General features: G+C 44.2%; 2 protein-coding genes and 3 long non-coding RNA genes across 9 annotated transcripts in view; 3 read left to right on the top strand and 2 right to left on the bottom strand.

Moving 5' to 3' along the window:
* The first annotated feature begins 77 nt into the window (after positions 1–77).
* LOC132682958 (uncharacterized) lies at positions 78–9,060 on the top strand. Its single transcript, XR_009611956.3, has 3 exons — positions 78–467; positions 6,488–6,550; positions 8,950–9,060. It is a non-coding gene; the product is annotated as an uncharacterized LOC132682958 (long non-coding RNA).
* On the bottom strand, positions 8,633–15,444 carry SS18L2 (SS18 like 2). The gene is made up of 3 exons (XM_060638414.3): positions 14,858–15,444; positions 14,515–14,591; positions 8,633–12,676 (listed from the first exon to the last, which is right to left on the bottom strand). Exons 1-3 carry the CDS (start codon positions 14,924–14,926, stop codon positions 12,589–12,591), a joined length of 234 nt encoding a protein of 77 aa, XP_060494397.1. The 5' UTR covers positions 14,927–15,444; the 3' UTR covers positions 8,633–12,588.
* Positions 15,445–16,221: 777 nt separating this feature from the next.
* LOC132682959 (uncharacterized) lies at positions 16,222–20,273 on the bottom strand. The gene is made up of 3 exons (XR_009611957.2): positions 20,160–20,273; positions 17,642–17,794; positions 16,222–16,308 (listed from the first exon to the last, which is right to left on the bottom strand). It is a non-coding gene; the product is annotated as an uncharacterized LOC132682959 (long non-coding RNA).
* LOC144612801 (uncharacterized) lies at positions 16,304–19,048 on the top strand. Of its 2 annotated transcripts, XR_013549923.2 has the most exons (3): positions 16,304–16,668; positions 17,442–17,547; positions 18,708–19,048. It is a non-coding gene; the product is annotated as an uncharacterized LOC144612801 (long non-coding RNA). The 2 variants fall into 2 exon arrangements; XR_014135258.1 differs by lacking the exon at positions 16,304–16,668 and having other exon boundaries at positions 16,972–17,547.
* SEC22C (SEC22 homolog C, vesicle trafficking protein) overlaps positions 19,807–24,766 on the top strand; it is a 32,330-nt gene continuing 27,370 nt past the window's right edge. For 2 of the 4 annotated variants that reach the window (XM_060638410.3, XM_078432436.2), the window contains exon 1: positions 20,182–20,293. The gene's annotated coding sequence lies outside the window, so the exon portion shown is untranslated. Of the gene's footprint in view, positions 19,945–20,181; positions 20,294–21,123; positions 21,190–24,766 lie in introns of those variants that run through there. The other 2 variants (XM_060638413.3, XM_060638411.3) reach the window with 2 other exon arrangements.

Below are 24,766 nucleotides of genomic sequence, written 5' to 3' on the forward strand. Positions count from 1 at the left end.
GGTCTCTAAGGGGGTGTTTAACTGAAGGGTGCGCGCGCAGGTGGGCGTGTCTGGGGGGGCTCCAGAGGAGCTTCTGGTCCGAAGCTCCCATACCTGAGCTGGTCCTTTTTTGCCCCGCCCCGGAGTCAGTCGCCCAATCTGGGAGCTGACATCACGCCTGCACTCTCTACTTCCTCTCGCCCTCCTTCTGGAGCCTTGAGCGTCCGCGCTTTTTCCGGTGTCGCGGTGCTTCCGTGTTGTCTACACCTGTGAGCAAGCAGTGAGAAATTAAGTCGTTGACGTCTAGTAAACCGACCGATCTGTTTGCCTGTTTTCCTTTTCGCAAGGGGTGGTTAAGACGCTCTCCTCCTGTTAGACTGTCTCATTTCAAAAGCCTTTTAGGTTGAGATGTGCATTCGTTCCCTCTTTGGCTCCAGCGTCCCTGGAATAGTTTTCTGTTCGTGGCCATTCTATTTCTTTTGTGAAGGGTCAGTTCAAGACCTATCCCGTTTTTTTTTTATCCCATTTCGTCCTATTGAATGCGAGAGTTCTGTGTACAAATGTTTTGTTAAACGAGTGATACGTATATGTTCTAAGTACAAATCTTTTTTTTCATATATAATTGCGAATGTTTTCTCCTCAGCTGGGCCTTTTCATTGTTTAGACGGTGGTTGTGCGAAGCAGTTTTTAATTTTAGTGAAGGCACTTGATCAATTTCTCGTATGGTTTGTGCTCTTTCTGTGCTAAGAAATCTCTGCTTACCCCAAGCTCCTGAAGATTTTCTCCTGTGTTTTCTTCTAGAAGTTTTACAGTCTTAATGTTTACGTGTAAGAATACGATCTATTGGAACTTTTCATTGTGGTGCCAGGTAGAGGTTGAGGTTCATTTGACACCCCCCCCCCATGAAAACAGTAGTTCCACCGTCTTTGTTGAAAAAACTGCGTTTTATCAATTGAATTACCTTTGGTTTTGCGACCACTTATTATTCTTTTTTTTTTTTTTTTTTCAATGTTTTTTATTTATTTTTGGGACAGAGAGAGACAGAGCATGAACGGGGGAGGGGCAGAGAGAGAGAGGGAGACACAGAATCGGAAACAGGCTCCAGGCTCCGAGCCATCAGCCCAGAGCCCGACGCGGGGCTCGAACTCACGGACCGCGAGATCGTGACCTGGCTGAAGTCGGAGGCTTAACCGACTGCGCCACCCAGGCGCCCCAACGACCACTTATTATTCTATTTCTGCACTTACTTTGTTACACTGTTCCATGTACCTATCTTTATGCCTGGGCCACGCTGTTTTGTTTTTGTTTTTTCTTAAAACTAAAATACACATTGCCTAAAATTGTCATTTAACTCAAAATTGGGAGACATTAAGTACATTAACATTGTTGTGCAATCATTACCACCAATCTATCCACAGAACATTTTTCATCTTGGAAAACTGAAACTCTGTATCCAACTGTATTCTCCCCTCTACCCAGCCTCAGGCAACCACTCTTTTTTTTTTTTTTTTTTTTTTACTTTATTATGGTAAGAACACTTAACATGACATCTACCCTCTTTTTTTTCTAATTTTTTTTTTAACATTTATTTATTTTTGAGACAGAGAGAGACAGAGCATGAACGGGGGAGGGTCAGAGAGAGGGAGACACAGAATCTGAAACAGGCTCCAGGCTCTGAGCAGTCAGCACAGAGCCTGACGCTGGGCTCGAACTCACGGACCGCGAGATCATGACCTGGGCCGAAGTCGGCCGCTTAACCGACTGAGCCACCCAGGCGCCCCGACATCTACCCTCTTAACAGACTCTTAAATGTACAATGTGGTATTGTTACCAGTAGACAAAATGCACAGCAAGTTTTTAGAATTTATTCATCTTTCATAGGTCAAATTTTGTAACCCTTGATAGCAACTGCTTTCCCCCTCTTCCCATCCCCTGGCAACAACTATTTTATTCTTTGCTTTGAATAAGTTTGACTCTTAGTTACCACATACAGGTGGAATCATGCAATATGTGTCTTTCTGTGATTGACCTGTTTCACTTAGCATAATGTTCTCAAGTTTCAACCCTGTTACCACATATTGCACGATTTCCTTCTCTTTTTTTTTTTTTTTTTTAAGGCTAAATAATAACTGCATTGTGTGAGTATACCATATTTCCTTTATTCACCAGCAGATGGACACTTGGGTTGCTTCTACCTTTTGGCTATTGTGATAATATGGCTATCAGGAGGAGGGTACAAATATTTCTTTGAGAGCCTACTTTCAATTCCTTTGGGTACATACCCAGAAGTGGGATGGCTAGGTCATAAGCTGATTCTGTTTTTATGAGGAACTGCACTGTTTTACACTCCCATCAGCAATGCACAAGGTTTCAATTTCTCAGCATCCTTCCCAACACTTGTCATTTTCTGTTGCTGTTTTGTTTTAATGATTGCCATCCTGATGAGTGTGAAGTGGCACACTGTTTTGATTACTGTAGCTTTACAGTAAATTTAAAAATCAGGGGGCGCCTGGGTGGCGCAGTCGGTTAAGCGTCCGACTTCAGCCAGGTCACGATCTCGCGGTCCGTGAATTCGAGCCCCGCGTCAGGCTCTGGGCTGATGGCTCGGAGCCTGGAGCCTGTTTCCGATTCTGTGTCTCCCTCTCTCTCTGCCCCTCCCCCGTTCATGCTCTGTCTCTCTCTGTCCCAAAAATAAATAAAAAACGTTGAAAAAAATTTTTAAAAATCAGGGTCACGGGGCGCCTGGGTGGCTCCGTCGGTTGAGCGTCTGGCTTCAGCTCAGGTCATGATCTCGCGGTTCGTGGGTTCGAGCCCCGCGTGGGGCTCTGTGCTGACAGCTCAGAGCCTGGAGCCTGCTTTCGATTCTGTGTCTCCCTCTCTCTCTGCCCTCCCCCACTCATGGTCTGTCTTTCTCAGCCTCTCAAAAATAAAGAAATGTAAAAAAAAAAAATTTTTTTTAATCAGGGTCACTCAGGTGGTTTCTAATTTGTTTTTGCACTTGTGCCACCTTGTAAAGTACAGAGACTTTCTGCATCACAGTGGAAGTGCTGTCTCTGTCAGGTTGCCATTTCCACCTCTCTAAAAGTCCAGTATCTCTATCAAAGCAACAGTCTCCTGGGGTTCACATTTGTAACCTAGGCTGAATTGAGAAGTTAGTGGCCCTGGGTCTGATTTTGCTTACAGTGTTACAGCTGACCATTTATAGGTTTGGAAAAAAGTGAAATGTACATTGCCTACTTTGAGATGAAATGGGTTGGTAAAACTGACTTTCATACAAAGACTTGTGGAAGAAAGAAAAGCATTGCCATAGGGAATAATTTGTAATTACTATGCTTTGGGGCAGCTGACTTCAATGTAACTAGACTTTAGGGCCCTGGAATGTAGTAGTGTACTTAATTTGGGGAGTATTTAAAATGCATTAAATCTCCTGGAATTCGTTTGTATCTTGCCATTCCAGTAAAGTCTCCTTCCTCCCCCCTCCTCCTCCAGTAAAGTCTCCTGATCAAATGATCTGGGGCAAATCACTTTGATCCTGGAGTTCAGTTACTTCATCTGGAAAATAAGCAGGATGAAATACATTCCAAGTTCCCTCCTTGCTCAAAATTCTTTTATTCTGTCCTGTGAATTAAAATTATATTTCACATGATTTGAGCATAAGGTATGCTATTCAGGCTGTGGTTAAGGTGAAGGAACTCTTGGGAGAAGGCAGGCCTAGGGCCAGCATGCACCAAAAGGTGCATACCTCCTCCCTCTTCCTCCAGAGTAGAAAATTCATATCCAAGGAGTTTACAAACTCAGGCTTGATTTGGAGAACCTTAGTAGCAGGAATATTCAGGTATTGATTCTGAGTTTTAAGCCTTTTACAGTGGGATCACACCAGCAGTTGGCACTTTAATGGATAGGACCCTGGCAAAACTAATCAGGAGTGCTGGTCGGGAAATTTAGATGAAACATAATTTTCTAGAAAAGAGAAATTGCCAAAATTGACTCAAAAGAAAAAGAAGGCCGAAATAAACTAGCAACCATTGAAAAAATTGAATTAGTAACCCCTAATCTCTTTCCAAACAACTGTGTAGGACATTTTGACATAGCCAGATGGGAAATTTGATAATGGTCTAGATAGTAGGTGAAAACAAGGAAACACACTTAATTTTGTTAGCCATCTAATAATGAATATTGAACATAAGGATAATGACATTTTGGTTATGCAAGAAAATGTCCTTTGTTTTTTAGATATAATGAGTGAAACAAATGTGGCTTAATCTTGATAATTGTATCTAGGTGAGAGGTATATGGGGATTTTTGAGCAAGCTATGTTCTCTACTTTTATATTTCTTTGAAATGACTCATAATAAAACCATTATGACCAAACATAGTCTTCCTTTCCGAAAAACACAGGTTCCACATTGGTTCATAGGCACATTTTACGAGACCCTTAAGGATCAATAATCTTTTCTCAATCACAATATTTTAGAAAATGGAAAAAGAGGGTGGGAGGGAGGGCAGGGTGGGTGGTGGGTATTGAGGAGGGCACCTTTTGGGATGAGCACTGGGTGTTGTATGGAAACCAATTTGACAGTAAATTTCATATATTAAAAATAAATAAATAAATAAATAAATAAATAAATAAATAAATAAATAAATAAAAGAAAATGGAAAAAGAGAGCTACCTAACTTATCTTGTTATACCAATACCAAAGACAGGGCAAGAAAGTTATAGACCAATCTCATTATAAACATAGATTTAAAAATCAAATAAAATATTAGGAAATAGAATGTAGCAGCATTTAAACCCCTAAATGTTCCTGACCTAGTTGGCTTTAACTCTGGAAGGCAAAGATGGTTCAAGATCAGAGAATCTATTCATATGATCATAATTGATCATATTAACAGAATAAAGAAAAGGCATATGATTATCCCAGTGTATGGTGTACTGGTTATCTATTGCCTCTAAGTTCCTTCAGTATATCCACTATAATACACAGGGATCCCTACCAAAGTAACTTTCATGTTTTTATAATTTAGGGAAAGGAGAAAAAAGGTGAACAAAAGGAGAGAAAAGGAATCCAGTGAGAAGATACAATTCTACCTTATTTGCTTATACCATTTTTTAATTAAAGGATATCCTATATCTTAAATAGGAAATTGTGAGAAAAGAATTAATAGGCCCAAGACTGCTATCTTTAGAAAAGCCTGCCTAAAAGGCTGCTCTGTGGGTGGAATCAGGGAACTTGAATGGTAATCAATTTCCTATGCTTATTGAAAACTTCAGTTGAATGATTAGAATGCTTTATTATGCCTGAACTATTTGAGCAAACAATCTGCTGAACACCTGTTTTCCTTCTGTGGATCTGGAAACTGGGTATGTACTAGGCAGAGTATATATATGTATGTGACCAGCCCCCAGTAAGAACTTTTGGCACTCAGTCTCTAATGAACTTCCCTGGTAGACATTTCTCACATGTTGTTATGATTCATCCCTGGAGGAATTAAGCTTATCCTGTGTGATTCCACTGGGAAAGGGATGTTTGAACGTAGTTTCCTCTGGGTTTCACCCCATGTGCCTTTTCCCTTTGCTGATTTGCTTTGTATTCTTTTGCTATAAAAAGTTATAGGTTCGAGTATATATGCTGAGTCCTGTGAGTCCTCCTAGCCAATCATCAAACCTGAAGGTAACCTTAGGACCTAAACATAGCAAAAGAAGTATTACCAGAATTTGATAACAATATCTATATTGAAATTGTTTAAATACATTTTTTGAAATCCTAGATTTATTCTTTTGTGGAAAACAAGTAGACTTCCATTTTACAAAAAAATGTACATTTTGAGAGAATAACATTCTCATATTAGTCAAGAGCAGATGGGCTTTCCCACGGGAGTCAGGGGACATGGCTGTGGCAGATTCCAGCATATATTCTTATAGCCTGGAAATCTGAAGGGAAGGCACTTTTCCTGCCAGCACCAGTGAGAAAAATCCCAGCGAGAGATCTGTTGAATTGATGAGGTTCATATGTCCATCAGTCTTGATGGTCACAGTAGTGGGCAGATACCGTGACTGATCAGCTTGGGTGGCGCCAATTACCAGGAGAAGCACAGGGGTATGGCAGCACAGAAATGGCCACTGAGGCAATGGCTGCAAACTAAGAAGTCACCTTAATTGTGGATACTACACATCTGTTGGCCTTATAGGCAAGTGGCTTTTTTGCCACTAACTTGCTTTATTTTTTTTATTTTTTTAGTGTTTTTATTTATTTTTGAAGGAGAGAGAGAGACAGAGCATAAGCAGGGGAAGAGCAGAGAGAGAGGGAGACACAGAATTCGAAGCAGGCTCCAGGGTCTGAGCTGTCAGCACAGAGCCCGACGCGGGGCTCGAACTCATAAACTGTGAGATCATGACCTGAGCCGAAGCCAGACGCTCAACAGACTGAGCCACGCAGGCGCCCCGCCACTAACTTGCTTTAAAGCATGATTGTATTTTCACACATGTCTAATGCTTCGTCCTCTTCAGCAGGGAGCTTGGCTCCCATCAAATGCATATGAAAAACTCACGACAACAAGCACTTCTTGTCAGGTAGGTTCCTCACTTTATGTTGATCAACTTGTTCTCTGATTGCAAACTCTAAATTGGTCCTAATGATGCTTTCTCTAGACACTAATGTTTGCAAGTAGACAGGGTTTGGGTAAAAAATTATCTGCTCTGGTGCTAATGGAGGCTATATTTGCTAAGCCAGTCCATCTGGGTCTACCTACCAAGGGTAAGGCATTAAACAACTGGTATCTTGGTTATTTCCTTCAGAAGAAGACTCTGAGATGATGGTTTGAGTGCAAGTTGAGTGCAAGAAGTGGCCCTAGGAAACTCCATTCAGAGGATGGAGAAGTGAAACAAAGAAGATAGGCAGTAAAGCGTGTGCTATTAATAAACCAGCTACCATAGTGGGTGATGAGAACCTAATCCTGATGAGGAACTCTGGCAACTAATACACAAGAAACATCTTGGAATTATCCCTACGGAGGGGTGAGGAAGCTGGGATGTTAATACTCCATCTACTGAGAGTCCTGAGTGGAGAAGCTGTTGCCAGCATGGTAATCCCCAGGTTCTTCTGGTCTAGGATGCCTGGGCAAGGCAGACGTCTAGTTTTAGAAAAAAGTCCTCAGGAATAAAGATACAGATATGGACTGTTGGGAGTTGGTTGCAGCACAATTAAAAGAGTAAATAAAGTTCAAGAAATGAGCGTGGGATGCTGGTAGCTTCTGCTGCAACAGGCAGTTTTTTGTTTGCAGACAAAAGGGTGCTCAGGAATGGAAAAGCATAGACTTTTTCTGTAAGAAGCACTTGCTAGTTTCCACTTGGAATCCGTGCAGCTTCAATATATGGACAATTTCTCAGCATCCTCAGTCCTGCATAGTGCCCTGATCCGTGCCTGGGTGTAGGCCTCTTTTATCTTGTCAGGCTTATTGGGAGCTCCCTCCAGTGCCCTGTCTCCTCTAGTTTCCTCACTGGAGAACCCAGCACAGGCCTGGCCAAACGAGAACTCACGTTCTAATTGAATTGATGACCACATAGGTGAATACTGCTCTATACATGGACGAGAGAGAGAGAGAGAGAGAGAGAGAGAAGAAAAGCCAGTTGGAATGAAAAGTCTTTGCATAGCTCTTGCTTCTGCCTGCACTGCTGGGTCCCTTGATGGTCATGTGTCAGATTCCTTGTTGTTCATATCTCAGCTGCAACGCCACCTCCCTGGGTCATTCCTGACTCCATTACTTAAAGTAGCCACCCAGACACTCTTTAGCACATTACCTTGTTGTAATTCTCTGCACAGCACTTCTTGCCATGTGAAGCTTTCCTTGGTGGTTTATAGTTTGTTGCCTGTCTCCCCCAGAAATACAGGTTATTTATACCGTGTTGCCTTCTTTTTTTTTTTTTTTTAATTTTTTTTAACGTTTATTTATTTTTGAGACAGAGAGAGACACAGCATGAACGGGGGAGGGGCAGAGAGAGAGGGAGACACAGAATCAGAAGCAAGCTCCAGGCTCTGAGCCATCAGCCCAGAGCCCGATGCGGGGCTCGAACTTGCGGACCGCGAGATCGTGACCTGAGCTGAAGTCGGACGCTTAACCGACTGAGCCACCCAGGCGCCCCCCGTGTTGCCTTCTTTATATAAGAATAAAGTTTCCATGAGAGCAATGACATTGTCTGGCTTACTGTAGTACCTTCAGCACACACTAGTGGATCAGTAAGTATTTTTTTTATGAATGAATTTATCACAAACAGAAATGAAAACAAACAACTTCCCTTTGGGCCCTAGACTCTTATTAAAAAGATTTACGATGGGACACCTGGGTGTCTCAGTTGGTTAAGTCTCCGACATTGGCTCAGGTCATGATCTCACAGTTTGTGAGTTCGAGCCCTGCGTCGGGCTCTGTGCTGACAGCTCAGAGCCTGAAGCCTGCTTCCGTTTCTGTGCCTCCTCTCTCTCTGCCCCTCCCCTGCTAGTGCTCTCTCTCTCTCTCTCTCTCAAAAATAAATAAACATTAAAAAATTTTTTTAAAAAATGAAAAGATTTAGGAAGGAAAGAAATGTCCCAGTGACTGAATGGAACGTCTAGATTCCAGAAGAATCTGTGGGATTTTCATTTGGAAAAGAGGTAACAGATAACTTCTTAAAATCGCTTTTATTAAAATAGAATCAAAACAATATATGTGTGAGGTAGAGTAACAACAAAAATGAATATACTATGTGTCCAGCTTAAGAAATATAGTCAGGATCACCTTTAGTAATGGATGTTTATTACAGAGGCTCAAGAGTATATGAGATAGCACTGAACATCATTTCTTCCCAGCCATATTGTTACTTACGGTCCCCAAAAGTCAGACTGTGATGTCAAAAAGCCTCATGAGGAAGTGGGAAAAAATAGCTTAACATTTTGTGGAATAAACCGGACTTCAAATTATCGGCTCTCTTTGTTTTAGCTGCCATATCCTCATCTCGGGAGAAGGTGATAATGACATCAGTCGCCACAGTTGCAAATCCTGGGAAGCAGGCTTGGAAACCCAAGAGAAAGGCCCAGACCCTATGTCGGCTTTTGGGAGATCAGCTTGACCCCGAGAGCTGGAAAAGGGCTGACAGGCAGAGTGGAGGCTTAATCTTGAAGCAGGAGATCCTCTGAGAAAAGCAGTTAATACAGTCTGGTCAGGTTTGGTCTTTACCTTTTTAAATCACCTTTCACAACTATATTGAGTTCTGGGTCCCCTAAGAGGGATGGTAGGTGCTTCCCTCTGAAGCAGACTGGTAGAGACGGGCTGGGGCGTGTACCATAACAGCTAAGTGGCCTGTGCCAACTTCTCCAGTGTGTCTCTCCAGAAAAGGGCCCTCTGGAGAGTCTGGCAATTTTCTGGCATCCGGGTAAACTGTGGTTTAAACAGACTTGGCTGTTTCCAGAGGCCTCTGATTTGCCCTGATTCAGTTGTCTACATGCGGACTGACATATCCTTCCAAGAGACGAAAAGAGGGGAACACAGCAGGTCACCAACTCCTTCCCTCTAAGGGGGAACTGGACTTTGTCTTTACGGCTATTCCCCCTACTACACAGGAAGCTACCCTAAACTGCCATAGGCCACACAGGCTTGCTCAGAACCCATACACTGGAACCTCCAGTGCTCTGTCACAGACCCCTGCCTCCCGTGCCAGTAGTGGACAGTTCCTACAAGGTCAGACTCACATTGTGCTAGCAGAAGCCCATCGGAGGGGCTGCCATGCAGCTTTTTACTTTCTTCCTCCTCTGACATCTAGGGCCCACTTGGCCACAAAGGCTGCTTGTTAGTACAGAGGAGCTAACTCCCCTGGAGGCAACCCCAGCCAGGGTCTCTCAGGCAGACACTTCTGAGACGTTTGTGTGCTTTTAGGTCCATCCTTCTGACCCCTGCCCCAGAATTGAGCCTTTATTGCCTATAGTGGTAACCTTGATAACATACTTGTTTAGCGGGTTTTCCTTCTTCCCTGTCTCATCGTCCTCATGGCCTTATTCCTGTTTCCTGAGATCACCTCCCAAATAAACTATCTGCACCCAAGGCCTTGTCTCAGGCTCTGTTTTAGAGGAGGTCCAAACTGAAACATCAGCTGGCATTTTTATTCCAGCTCGAGCCAAGCCCTATGTGAACAGGTCAAGCTGCCTAGTAAAGGGGGCAACTGCCATCCAACTCCAGCTGATGGTTGCCACTTGGACCTGCAGGCCCAGCACTGCTCGAAATTCAGGCTTAGTGGGAGACCCTCTTTAAATGTTAGCACCTAATTCAAAACTAAAAACATCACATTGTGCCCACCATATCTGCTAAACGGATCAGGCCCATGAGCAGACCACATTGCATAGAGTATGGGCGCCAACCCCATGAACAGTGGGGGATGGAGTCGTTCATTAATGGACTAGAACTCTAAGGATGGAAGAATGGGGGAATGAGGAAACAAAGAACTGGCTTCTTCCCCGATCAGAGAAGGGCCAGAAAGGGCCAAAGCCCTTAGATAACACATCAGAGCTAACACACATTGTTTACTACGTGCCCAGCTCTCAACCACATTACAATCTTACAACCTCAGGAGGCAGATACTGCTTTCATTATCATCATATTATAGGTGAGGAAACAGCTGTCAGAGGTTATGATAGAGTTGGGACTCAAAATGAGGCCTCTCTAGGTTACAACCCTTAACTCCTACAAAAGGAGCCAGGCACTGGAGGTTCTAATTTTGGGTTCACTTAGGAAAATCTCCTCGCTTCATTTTATAGAGAAGTGTCAAAGAGGGAAAGTTCTTTATTGCACAAAGCTAATAAAGGCAGGAGGGATGATAAAATAGAAAATCACCAGTATGCAATCCCTAACGAAATAATAGATCAAAGCTAGGTAGATCATAATTTAAGTCAAAGACTATTGGGCACTTGATGGATAAATCAGGTCGTTCCTGATATAATGCAGAAGCAAGTACCTCTTACCTCCTATGTTGTATACTTGCCAAAATTACTAGAATCTGAGTCTGAATGAGCCTCTAGATCTACCAGTTTACAGGAAAAGTGGGCAATACTGGGACATATTTAATAACATCATAGGGATGCAACTAGGCAAATCCAGAACATGATTAATTTTAGGGCATATCACCTAGTTTTGCCAACAAATGGCAATGAAGACAAGAAGGGGAACTGCTAAGTATTTTTATAGTGATTTAAGGGATGTCAACAAAATGCAGTGTTATGAATCTTGTTTGGACCCAGAGTTAGACAAGTCAACAAAAAGACATTTTGTGATAATTGATGGGGTTCAGGACATGCTATTCCAAAACGTGACACCTTGGTGTACTGAGTATTTTAAGCTGAAGGAATCTGAAAAATGAGATGCTGGAAGGACTTTCTGACCTCCCAAGAAGCAAGGTCATGAGACCCCATGTGAGAAGTGCCCTCCTTATACCCAGAAGAAAGGAGCATCTTTATCTTTTAAAAAGGAGGGACACTGAGATTTTGAATGAAAAGGCCATGCTAAGTTCCCCTAATTTACAACGCTTCACTCATACCCTACTGTTCCACCCACAGTTTTCCACAACTTTCTACTTTTCATCAAATCTAATATAAAAATGTTCAGGTTTAACTGTTTTTTTGGGTCTTCATTTCCTTATGAAGCACTCCCATGTCACATCAAACTTAACTTATATGCTTTTCTTTTGTTAACCTGTCTTTTATTATAGAGGCCCAGCCAAGAACCTTAAAAAGATAGGTGGAAAAAGATATTTTAAAAAAGTATTTTAAAAGATATTAGATGATATTAAATAATAATTAAGAATTACTATTGATTTGGTTAGCAATGATAATGGTGTTGTCACATATACACATATTTTTAAGACATTTATTCATTGTTGGGGGCGGGGGAGGGATAGAGACAGGGAGACACAGGATCCCATGCAGGCTCCAGACTCTGAGCTGTCAGCACAGAGCCCGATGCAGGGCTCGAACTCACAAACCGTGAGTTCATGACCTGAGCCAAAGTCGGACGCTTAACTGACCGAGCCACAGAGGTGTCCCATTGTTACATATATTTTTAAGTCCTTACGGTTTTTCCAGAAGACCAAATGGAACACTTATTATATGAAAACCTCTATACCTCAATAGGAGTCTTTCATGGAAAGGCGAGCTTTATTTCAAAGCAACCTGAAAAAAATGGTCAGGTCCACAACTACAAACTGGTAGGAGGGAGCACACAGTTACACATCCATTCGGCAGGGCCTCAGTTAGGAGTCTTGCCAATTCCTGTTGATTGCCCAACATCTATTCAGTTTCCTCTTCAGGTTGAAACTGAAAAGGTTGAATTGAAGATGCCCATGATATCTTTGTTATCGAAACATCCAAACAGGAAAGAGGACATCTGGAGTCAACTTAATCTGCTTAATTATTAAAATAAGTATTTACGCTGCGAATACAGTTAACTTAGTAGCTTTCTTCACCTTTTCACATTTTTCAAAGAGTCACAGAGGTTTCATTCATGTTTCAAGCAGTTGAGTTGGTAAAGATCCTATCTCTACTTCATAGGAAATGGGTTACACTCAATTACTCCTTATGAGAGCCAGCTGAAAGATTATTCCATTGGTTTTGAAGGGCTGGTGGGGTTGGCATCTGCGATGGTAGCCAAATAAATGAGATTTCTGTGTAACACATGCTGGTACCTATGGGTAAAAAACGGGCCAAAATCAGAGGCTTGTTTTTACCGAACACTAACAAAACACTGGAAAGGAATTTACCCACCCTAGTGGAATGGCTCATCTATTGTTTAGATGATTTAGTATCATCAACCTCCTTATTTAACACCAAGGAAAATATATCCAGCTTCTTACCTGTTTGCACTTATACTTCCATGGCTACCTCTCTGGGCCAAACCACTCCCCTTCTTGCCTAGGCTATTGAATCTGACCAGTCTCATAACTGGTCTCCCTGCTCTACCTTTGACTCCTAAGTAGCAACCTAAGGGATCATGGTACAGTATAAGTCAAGACTTGCAATACCTCTGATTAAAACCCTCCAAAAGCTCCCATCTCATTCTGAGTAAAGCTGAGCTCTTTCAGCCCTTCTGATGGCCTGCAAGGCTATGAGATTGGGGCCTCCAGTTATGTCTCTGATCTCAGCTCCTACTACTTTCCCTTTGCTCACTGAGTTCTGGCTGCAGTGTCCTCCTTGCTGTGATTTGAAGATAACCAGCGTGTCCCAGCCTAGGGGGCTTTTCCACCTGATGCTGACCGTGCCTCACAAATCTATATAGCTGGCTCCCTCACCTCTGGTGTCTGCTCAAATGTCGCATCAGATATACACTGTGTAAAATGGCATCCCTTCTCCCTCACTTACCCTGGTTTATTCTTATTCAAAGCACTTACTACTATGTGCCTAATTGTATGATTTCCTCCTTCCAGCTTCTGGAGTCTAGAATGTAAACTCTGTAAGAGCAGAGAAGGTACCTGATTTGGTAAAAAGCAAAGCTGGTTTTGGTACTGATTCCCCAGTAGCTGAAACAGTGTCTGGTACTCAGTAGTACTTATAGAATGTCTGTTGAACAAACTTAAAGGGACAAAGCACTTCTGTGGTATCAATGTGAGCTTACTATAGTAGTGATTCTCAGTCAGGTGACAGAGTTCTCTACCTAGGAAGGCAAATCAGACTAGGAGGGCAGGAAGCATGGCCTATGCAATGTGAAAAAGGCCACCAGGGAATTTTGATAACTTTCTTATGCATAGGTTGAGAATCGCTACACCAAATGGAATGTTTTGCAACTTCTATATAGAAAAATGAGAGTTTACTATAAACTGTAAAAGAGCAAATTGTCAGATGCCAGAATCAAATGCAAAGACTTACACAAAGATACCTCTACTATTCCATTGAGCTATTCAGTGAGGGATTGTGGGTGATTTTTTTAGGGGGTGGGAAAAGCATGGCTTTCTTAAACATGTCTTCAGTAAGAATGAAATAATGTAACAATAAACGGAGCATAATTCCTAGACTACATTTAGAAAGACTGTTTTCTCTCATTTTGGTATATAACTAGAAAACACATTCAATTACTGTGCTGAATGTGCCTTTGGCTTAACTTGTAAGTCTTTTATGGTCCTTGTGTGCATTACAGACTGCGAGTTAGAAAATGAAAGGGAACTAACTTAACAGTCAAATGGTCTGACCCCCTCAGAAAAAGGATGAGCTGAGGATCCATGATGAGCAAGGGGCCACAGCTCTCATCTCCCTGACTAGTTTTCCACGTGATCTTCTCCCCACCCCTGTTGTCATCAACTGACCTGTCTCCCTGAAGGAAGTTTGCAGTGAGCATAATTCAAATTCAAAGAGGGTGCCACATCTGACTCCAGGCTTCACAATGTGCTGTCTGTGTGGTTTGGAGCAGGTAAGGAACCTCTGAGCCTCATCGGGGATCAGTCACCCAAGACTCCTAGTTCAGGTCAGCTTGCTGTACCACCACACTGGTTTATCCTCCTCTCAAAAGTTGGGAGGAGGGGCGGGTACTTACTGGACGCACTCATTCGCCCGGCCTTTGTTCTGATACTCCACGATACAGCGGATGAGTTGGTCATTCTCCTCCAGGAGCTGAAAGACCAGAGAAAGGGTCAGCGCAGTGCGTCATCGGGACGGCCAGGCACACTGCCCCCTAGTCTCTTCAATGCGGGGCTGTACTGCCCCAGTGTTCTTGCCGACTTCGTTCCGGTCTCACGCCACACCGCTGCAAGCCAACCCCCTACGCAAACCCACCACAAGCCTCAACTGGGATGCTGCTCACTCTAGGAAGCTTCCCGAACCCGAACCCTTTCAAGATCTCAACCAAGGAACTTCTCTCCGCCCTCGTTAGCGCTCACCCGCTGGATCGTCTCCTGATTAACTTCCGCCTTGCCTTTCAGCCAGTCCGGTACGAAGGCCACCGACATCCCGAGAAGCCAGGTTGGAACCCGCTCTCAGGCCCTGAGGACCCCCGTGCATCTAAACCGGAGCCAACCGGCAGCTCCAGGCGCACTACTACTGAAGCAGGGACCCATGTTAGGTGGGGCCTACACTCTCGACGTTGATTGGGTCCTCCCGGTGACTGGGAACAGACGGAACGTCATTTGTGATTGGGCGCGCAAGAGCGATGGTTAGAGCGTCAGCCTCGGTCCCGCCCCCTGGGGCTCAGCGCTGTAGGCGCTCGATTGCATTTGCGCAGTCTGGAGAGCTAGCCTCGGGGGCGGGGCCGGGCGTCAGCTCCTCGCCTTTTAGGGGCTGGGTAGTCTATCTGCAGGAGCACCTTGCGTTGGGTCACACAGGTATTGTGGCTGGAACCCAGATATCTGGCTCCAAGTCCACTCCTCCCTATTTCGACATCACTCTGGTGCCTCCAGATACGCGTCTGGAACGTGAACCCTGGCCATTGCCTCCTGCCAAGCCAAACCCTGCAGGTAGTAGGAAAACACTGCTGTTAGATTTATTCTTTGCTGAGGAAGAAACTTGTATCTACACCTATTTTTCCTTTGGGTAGTAATAAAGCTCACTAGGTTTACGGCCCTAAAAAGAACTATTATTTTCTCCATTTTACAGATGAGAAAACAGGTTAAGTAACCTGCCCAAGATCTCACAGCCACTAAGGGCAGAGCCAATATCTGTACACGGGTAGTATTGCTTTAGAGCCCTCGTTCTTAACTTACTACTCCATACTGCCTATGCACCATACTGCAGAGGTGGCTTGCTGCAAGATGAAAGAAGGAAGCTGGTCCTACCCTCCTGGGCCACATAGTTACTGCTGGCAACCGCTGACACTCTGAAGTGGTTGTCCTCTCTTGTTCAACCCATCCATTACGGACATGGGAACAAGGCTGGATTTCCCTGCAGTACAGGGTGAACAGCAGCCACATCATTTAGGAGGAAGATCTTCGAAGCCTTTACTCAAAAGGGATCTGGGGGGGGGGGGGGGGCGATTCTGCCTCGTAGAGCTTCATTTCCCTGAGTAGTGACCCTGATCCAGAGCAGGTTCATCTACTTTGCTGGGCTCTCCCTCCACAATTCCCTTAGTCAACCCTGTGAGGAGGCAGCTTTCATTCCATTTCACAGAGGAGCAAACCCAGTGAGAAAAGTGGGGCAACATACCTGAACTGGACCAGGACTTCAGGGCTTCCTGGTTCCCAAGTCTGTACTATTAACCCCAGCAAGGCTCTCTCCCTGGGAAAAGTCCCCAAAGGCTCCACAGAAAACAGACAGATGTCTCAATATGAAGAGGAAGTAGAGGTTACCCAGGTGACTGGTACCCAGAGTCTGGACTTTCTCCTAGGAACCATGGAAGCTATAGACAGTTTTAGGCAAAAAAGAAATGAAGTCAGAGATGCATTTTAGAGTTTTTCTTAAAAAATAAGCAAACAAACAAACAACTACAGAGAAGGCTACTTGCTGCAGGTGTGCAGGCCGGAAACGGTGGAGGAGTGAAAAAAATGTGTGCATTTGAAAGATATTCGGAATAGACTTGCCAGGTCTTAGTGAATTAATGGAGGAGGGAGGGAGAAGGAGTAATTAGGGATGACTTCTGGTATCTTGGTTTGAGCACCTGAGAGACTGGTGGTGCCATTTTTGGAGACGGGACAGTGAAGGAGAAGTTGGACTGGAAGTGAGAGAGTGATCAATTCAGCCATGGACACGTGCATGCAAGGTGATGTCAGACGGAGATGTAGAAGTCTATGGCTGGCTATTTGGGTCTGGAACTCAGGGTCAAGGGCTGGGCTGGCGATATAAGCTTTGAGGGGCATCACTTGTGGAAATGGAACCATGCAGTGGATAAGACTGCCCAAGGAGAGTGACTTGGTTTCTCTCATGGCCAAGGAAAAGAGGCTACAGAGGAGCATGGGGGAGGGGTGGGGAGACTAGAGATATAAGAGGAAATCAGGTGGGGGGTGGTCATATAAAAATAAGAGTGACTGAGGAAGCAAGACAGGACAGCAATGACAAATGCTGTTGAAAGGTCAAGCAAGGTAAAGACTAGAACTTTAATGTCTTTAATGAAGGAGGTTTCAGTGATGTGGTGAGGCAGAAGTGAGAATTTCCAGGGACTATGAAATACAGGAAAGATGAAGCAAATGGAGTCTTTAGAGCAGGCCACTGTTTCCAAGAAACCTGGCAATAAAGGGGAAAAAGGAAAGAAGGTGGTAGAGGGACAGAAGTTGGTGGGAACTGAGGGCTATTACTTTAATGGCTGCTCTTTCCTCAGTGAAGGGGGCACCTGGGAGGCTAGGGGGATCTTGAAGAGTGGTAGATCTGGGGAGCATGCAGGAGATTTTGAGGTTGGTGTTGGGGAGAGCTGGAGACAGAGCCAACCCAGCAAACATGGGACTGCCGGGCAGTGTTGAGGACCTGGTGGAGGCTGGCGAGGTACATACATAGCACTGATCTGTATGGTTGTGCGATTTTTTTTTTTTTTTCCAGCAGCACTTCCAGCTCAGGGGCTTATTTAGAGAAGCCAGAAGATTGGATTTTTTTCCTGAGTTGGAGTGCTCCCAGGCAGATGTGACAGAAGAAAAACTGCACAATGGAGGTAAGCATATTGGGAAGAATGTGATGGAAATGATAAACCCTGCACTTTCAGTGGATGGAGAAGGAAATAAAGATTGGAGAAAGGTGATACATACAACAAAGTAGAAGGACGAGTGGACTGGAGGCTTCCGCAGGCCAGGCAACAGTGGGCAGAATTCTGAGAACAGCCAAGGGACGGTCAGAGATCAGGTGTCTGCGTTTACAACTTCAGAGGTGGAGCTCTTCTTCTGCTCTTCTAGGGTGTGAGCCTGGAAGTAGAGGAATGAAGAAGGCTGGAAAAGAAAATCTCTGGAGCCTGGAGTCAAAGTGACCAATGATTGGAGAGGAGGGCTAGGACTCCAGATACCATATCTTACCCCTGTAGCCCAATCCACTATGGTGCCTGAGCCACTCTAGCTGCACCCGTCAGAGAGCACAAAGCCCTATTATAAAGCACTCACATAGCAGGTTTTGAGAGCCTGAGGCTCCACATTCAAAAACTCTTGGTTTTTGTGGGTCTGGCACCAATTTTTCCTTCCCCATTTAAGCCAGAGTTTTGTCTTCATGACCTGTGGTGACAGGAACAGGTCTTCATTCACCTGCGAATACACTTGGAGAGGGAATCCCAGTGGTTCCCTCACATTCAGTGAGGAGGTTTCAATCTCTGTTACCAATCAGATCTCATTGCTTTTATCTTTTGTGCCTTTTATGACCTAGCCTCATGATCACTTGTCACACAGGCCAACCCTGACTCAATGTGGAGGAGACCACGCAAGAGTGTGAATACCAGGAGGTGGGGATCCCTGGAGGGTCATCTGTTTTCATTTTGTAATTTTTCTCTGGCTATGTAAGGCCTGCTTCAGTTTCCACCCCTGTGGTGATGACTTTCAAAAGTTGATGTCTAGCCCAGACCTGTACCTGTACATTCAACTGCCTGCATTGACATCTGGACCAGAAGTCTCTAGGCTACCTCAAATTCAACTTGTCTGAGATAGAACTAGAGATCATTTTTCTTTCCAAAATCAGATCCTCTTCCAGTTTCTCTGTATCTAGGAACCCCGCCACTATCTATGCATTCACTCAAGGCTGAACAGTGGCATTATCCTTGAAGCCACTTTGTTACTCTTTCACATCCAATTCGTCACCACGTCTTGTTGATTTTGTTCCTACATGTCTCTGCAGACTGCCCAGTTCTCCTCCTCTTCACCATCGCTCCAGTCCAAGTCTAAGCGAGCTCCAGCTTCATTGTCTTTTGCCCAGACGACTGCATTGGCTTCCCAGCTGGTCCTACCATAGCTTCTATGAGCCTTTTTCATTTTGATCTTAACTTCAGCAGCCAAAGTGATTTTACACAAGAAATATTTTATCAGTTTCCCACTGTCCTAAACTTTCTAGCATGGCCTACAAAGGTCTTACCTGGTCTTAGCTCTTCTATTCTCTCTAGTGGCTCTCACCCTATTCCTTACTCTCTAAACTCTCAGTTCCTTTTCTTGTCTTTTTTTTTTTTTTTTTTTTTTTTTTGGTGTGGCAAAATATACATAACTTAAAATGTACCATCTTAGCCATTTTTAAATGTTCTGTGACATTTAAAAATTTACATTATTGTGCAGCTATCACCACCATTCATTTCCAGAACTTTTTCATATTCTCCAGCTGAAATTCTGTGCCTGTTAAACACTAACTCCTCATGCACCACCTCTTTCTTTTCATCCGTCTAAAGGAGCCCTGCCGCCTTCTTGTTCTTTATACACAAACCGCCCTCTGTCTGAAACACTCTTTTTTTCCCCTTTGCCTAGTGAGCAACCAGTCAGCTACAGTGTCACGTTCTCAAGGAAGCCTCCTCGGACTCCCAAGTTCAGACCAGAAGCTCCTGTAACTTCTCTCAAAAACCTTGTTCCTCTCGGAAGAGCACACATCTCAGTTTGTATTTCAACACATGTTGTGTAATTGTTTAATTGATGAGTGCTTTCGCTCTGCCTTCTCTTAACATAGTGTTTAGTGTCAGGAGTTCCTCACTGTGTCCCCACCGCCAGGCATAGTGCCTGGCACACAGCAGGTGCTCAAAATTTGTTGGGCGAAAAACAAATGGACGAGTTCCGCTTCCCTGCGTTGGGCCATCCATCCGTGTGACACCTGTGAGTGCCTCCACCCCCAGACTGGGGTGTGTCCCTCCAGGGTCGGACTTCAGCACCTCATCCAGGCTGGCAGGAGGCTGTGCTCTTTGGTTTGCCTATCTCGGACTTCCCGCCCAGCTGCGCAGACTGCAGAACCCACAGCGGGGGCGTGTCGCGGACTTACGCAGAACCTCCCTGTCTCGGCACGTCAGTTCTCTACCCCAGGAGGAATCGAGCTTAGACCCAGAAGTTTCCTCGCACCTCCGGACGTGGGAATTACACGCTTGGACGTCAAACCCAAGCGGGTGAGAGCCAGCGGATGGGAAGAAAGCTGGGAGGAGCGCGCGCCCCTGCCACTCCCCCTGTGCATTTGGGTGGCAGCCCTTTAAGAACTAGCTAATTCGGGACTCCTCCGGGACTGGGCGGGGAAGCCACTCCAGGATTGGCCGGTTCGGGTGCGGGTGTCGCTTAGCAGCTGCAAATAGAGATTCAAGATTCGCGCATGCGCACCATCGCCTACCTGCGCCTGGGCCGCCAGTGACCTGGGCCGGGTCCGCCCGGTGGGCTGAGGTTGCAGAGGAGGCGGCGGGTGGTACGGCGGTGAGGCGGCGCGACGGGCGGGCGCCGACTCCCGGAGGCCGCCGTCGGGGCGAGGTGAGGGCTGGCGGGCGGAGTCGGGTGCCCCGGCCCGTTAGCGGAAAGCAGGCGGGGTCGGGTGTGGCGCAGGGCGGGCCTGGAGGTGGAGGCGGCCCCGGGCCCGCCCCGCCCTCAGGCCCGACTTAGCCCCACCCGGTTTCGTGGGTCTTCCCCGAGTCGCCTGTACCCCCTTTCTTCCCCGGGCGGCTCTCTGGACTCGGGGACAACCGGGGCGCGCCTGCTGGAACCCTAAACTGACTGATGCGCGTGGAGCGCTGCTCCCGGTGGGAAGAGAAGGGGTGTGTCCAAATGAGAGAGGGGACGATTTCCTGGATTATCCTTGATTATCCACGAAGCCCCGGTCTGAGTACTGTTTAATTTTAATAGCAAACTTCCCTTACCATGCCGAAATTATACGACTTGGTTTACCAAATACTGGGTGCACTGGACCAGCTTTTCCGAACATTAGATGTAGGAGGTGATGTACATTTGTGTCCATCACAGGCTTAGCTCTAGACCTCCAGAGAGAGAAGGATAAAGCACTCTGGGAAAAATGAGGTTTTTAGAAATCAAAACCACAAAAGAATTATTCCTAGTGGCGAAAAGTATTTGGTGACATTTGTTACATGGTCAGAACAAAAAAGTAAAGCTCAGACCAATGGATAGGGTAAATCTTAATTAAATTTTACAAAGGAATTAATCCCGATAAAGGTAATTTTAGTAAAATTAAAATGTAAATAATTGAAGGTGGTTTCATATTGGTAAATAGAATTAAATCGATATAATAGACTTTGCTCTGGAAAATACATTGTAGACAATGCGGTTATAGCTCTGTCTTTACAACACAGAAGACATCTTGGAGTCCGAAAGTTTTATTCTCAGAAGGAGCCTCAGAAACAAGCTGCATCCAAAAGGTGATTGAGGGTCAGAGAGGAAAATTGGCTTATTCAAAGTAACACAGCGAGTAAGGAGTAATTGTAACAAGTGTGACCCTAGGCCTCTGCTCCTTCTATTAACAGGTCTCTGATTAGTTGAGTAGTAATGCTCTAGGAGAAAGAGAAAATAGAAATAGGGTAGCTATGATCCCCAAAATTGGATTTAGAGAGGCAGAGTATATTGAAAAGATTGTATAGGCTTTCAGATGTTTTCAGTAAGGAAGTTTGGGTTTGAAACCTGGCTCTCTCGCTTATGTCTTAGTTTTCCTACCTGTCCAGTGTAGATCATGCCTACCTCATAGATAGTTTTGAACAGTAAATAACATTATCAGTTTAAAAGTTCCTAGCACAGTGCCTTGCACGTAATGTTAGTCGCTATCAAGTTCAGTCCCCTACTCTTTTTAACTCATTTCAGAGATATGTGTACCCTCCCTATCCCCACACCATCCCCAAGAAACATGGAACAGAGGATCCTGAGTGATCTACACATTAGGTTACCGGTTCTCAAGTTGAAGATGAATTCAATAAGGGTGACTAACCCAGTTTTGTTTTCTGTATTGTGTATTTGAGGAGTGGGTAATATGCCTCATGGTGAAGACTTGTGTTTGAGTATTTGTGTGCCCAATGAAATTCGTTGTTTGTTTGCATTACCGTTTTGCAAGGCTTGGTCCTGGTCTGGTCGTTTAATGCTGTTTTTCTCTCATGCTTTTTCTTTCCCTCTTTTTTGGAGGAGGAGGGGGAGGAGCATATGTGGTAGGGATTTGGGGGTGGGCTAAGGGTGAGGAAAAAAAAAAAACCAATGGGAACAAGCAAGGGTGGCCTCCAGCTAAGGACAAAGTCTTTGCTGGTAGAATAGGGATAATCTATGACACGAGCAGTTTATAAATAGATGCTGAGAAGAGGATTTAGGAAATGGGGGAGGCAGATTAAAATGTAATTTTTATAAAGCGTGGTAGCAGTGACTTGGGTATGTATATTTGATTACTAATTCAGTTTCTACTTCAGAAAAATTCCATCTGTATAAATGTCTTTTTCTCTCCAAGTAGAAATTTATTGTGGAAAAGTGTTCAAAATACAGATTAGGATATGACAAGATCTGAAAACCCACATTTCTTGTTTCAGTGGGCAAAAATAAGGCAGCTGTTAGGTCATTCATTCGTTTGCTTAACAGTTTTTACTGAAGGCTTCTCATGTGTGCCAGGCATGGTGTTAGGTTAGGAAGCCAGTCTACTGGCTTGTAGAGGGAGCCGGGAAGACCTGGAAGAGACTATTGTCTTTGTGCGAGTACTCTGAGGGTGCTTTTGTCTTTGTATAATCGATAATACATTTTTTTTTTATTATTGTGGCATGATTTTTCAGATTTATACCATTACTTCTTGTTTCTTATTTTTATTTATTAAAAAATATTTTTTTAGGGGCACCTGGGTGGCTCAGTCGGTTGAGCGTCCGGCTTCAGCTCAGGTCACGATCTCGCGGTTTGTGGGTTCGAGCCCCGCATCAGGCTCTGTGATGACCGCTTGCTCAGAGCCTGGAGCCTGCTTCGGATTCTGTGTCTCCTTCTCTCTCTGCCCCTCCCCGGCTCATGCTTTGTCTCACTCTGTTTCTCAAAAATAAATAAAATGTAAAAAAAAAAAATTTTTTTTAATGTTTATTTTTTTTTGAGAGAGACAGACAGACAGATAGATTGTGAGTGGGGGAGAGGCAGAGAGAGAGGGAGACAGAATCTGAAGCAGGCTCCAGGCTCCGAGCTGTCAGTACAGAGCCCGACACAGGGCTGGAACCCACGAATCACAAGATCATGACCTGAGCTGAAGGCAGATAATTAACTGAGCCACCCAGGCGTCCCACTACCTCTTGTTTTTTGAACTGAATACTAGTTAAATGCAGATAGCTTTTATTTTAATTAATTCTGAGATTAGAATACCTTCTAGTTTGGAAATGTCATGTAGTTATGGAGCTGCTCACTATAAAACATGTTTTTCAACATTCAAGCAGCAATCATTGAAACTACAGTTAATTAGCAGAAAAGATTATTGATCTACTTATAGAGATGCTTATTTTATTTTATTTTATTTTTAAAGTTTATTTATTTTGAGAGAAAGAGAAAGCATGAGTGGAGAAGGGACAGAGAGAGAATCCCAAGCAGGCTCCACGCTGTCAGTGCAGATCCCGAGACAGGGCTCAAACCCACAAACCACGAGAGCATGACCTGCGTGGAAGTCAGGCGCTTAACTGACTGAGCCATCCAGAGCCCCTACTTATAGAGATATTTAAAAATGATGCTTACACATAAAAAGCAAGTGGGAGCATAATTTAAGTAAGTGATATAAAGATCTGAAGTTAATACTTTATTCTTCAAAGTTTATTTAAAAATAATTCCAGGGGCGCCTGGGTGGCTCAGTCGGTTCAACATCCGACTTCGGCTCAGGTCACGATCTCGTGGTCCGCGAGTTCGAGCCCCGCGTCGGGCTCTGGGCTGATGGCTCAGAGCCTGGAGCCTGCTTCCGATTCTGTGTCTCCCTCTCTCTCTGCCCCTCCCCCTTTCATGCTCTGTCTCTCTCTGTCTCAAAAATAAATAAAACATAAAAAAAAAATTAAAACAATAAAAAAATAAAAACATAAAAAAAAAAAAAAATAATTCCAGTTTTAGGAAATTGCAAAGATAGTACAGAGTGGTCCCATATGCCCTTTACCCTACTTTCCCCCCCATTGGTTACATCTCACTTAGGTATAGTACAATATCAAATCCAGGAAATCAGCATTGATTTAAAGTATGTATAGCTTCATGCCCATTTTAGCACTTAATGTAGATTCCTATCACCACCGTCGCAAAATACAAAATTATTCCATCACCACAAAGATCTTTTGCTCTCCCTTATAATAATCACAACCATTCCCCTCCTCCCCACCATCTCTAACCCTTAGCAACTACTAGTCATTTCTCCATCTCTGTAATTTTGTCATTTTGGGAATGTTACATGAAAGGATTCCTACGGGGGGCGCCTGGGTGGCTCAGTTGGTTAAGTGTCTGACTTCGGCTCAGGTCACGATCTCGCGGTCCATGGGTTCGAGCCCCACATCGGGCTCTGTGCTGACAGCTCAGAGCCTGGAGCCTGTTTCAGATTCTGTGTCTCCCTCTCTCTGACCCTCCCTCGTTCATGCTCTGTCTCTCTCTGTCTCAAAAATAAATAAACGTTAAAAAAAAAAAAAAAAAAAAAGAAAGGATTTCTATGGTATGTGACCTTTTGAGGTTTGTTTTTTTTTTTTTTTTTCACTCAACACAGTGCTCTTGAGATCCATCCAAATTGTTCTGAATTTCAGTAGTTCATTTCTTATTACTGCTAAGTAGTATTCTGTGGTATGAATCTAATGTTTTATTTAACCATTCAGTATTTGTAGAATTTTTGGTTGATTCCAGTTCTTGGCCATTACAGATAAAGCTGTTATGAACAATTGTACACAGGGTTTTGTGTGGATGTAAATTTTCATTTCTCTGGGATAAATGCCCAGGAGTGTGATTGATAGATCATATGTTAATTTCATGTTTAGTTTTGTT

The sequence above is a fragment of the Panthera onca genome, chromosome C2, assembly GCF_046562875.1.
Source record: "Panthera onca isolate mPanOnc1 chromosome C2, mPanOnc1 haplotype 2, whole genome shotgun sequence".
Taxonomy (NCBI): domain Eukaryota; kingdom Metazoa; phylum Chordata; class Mammalia; order Carnivora; family Felidae; genus Panthera; species Panthera onca.

Coding starts and splice junctions, on each gene's coding strand:
- SS18L2 (XM_060638414.3), bottom strand. CDS start 14,926: ATGTCGGTGGCCTTCGTACCGGACTGGCTGAAAGGCAAGGCGGAAGTT. Junction 14,592..14,857: donor ATCAGGAGACGATCCAGCGG/GTGAGCGCTAAC, acceptor CTGGTCTTTCAG/CTCCTGGAGGAGAATGACCA. Junction 12,677..14,514: donor CGGGCGAATGAGTGCGTCCA/GTAAGTACCCGC, acceptor TTTTACCCATAG/GTACCAGCATGTGTTACACA.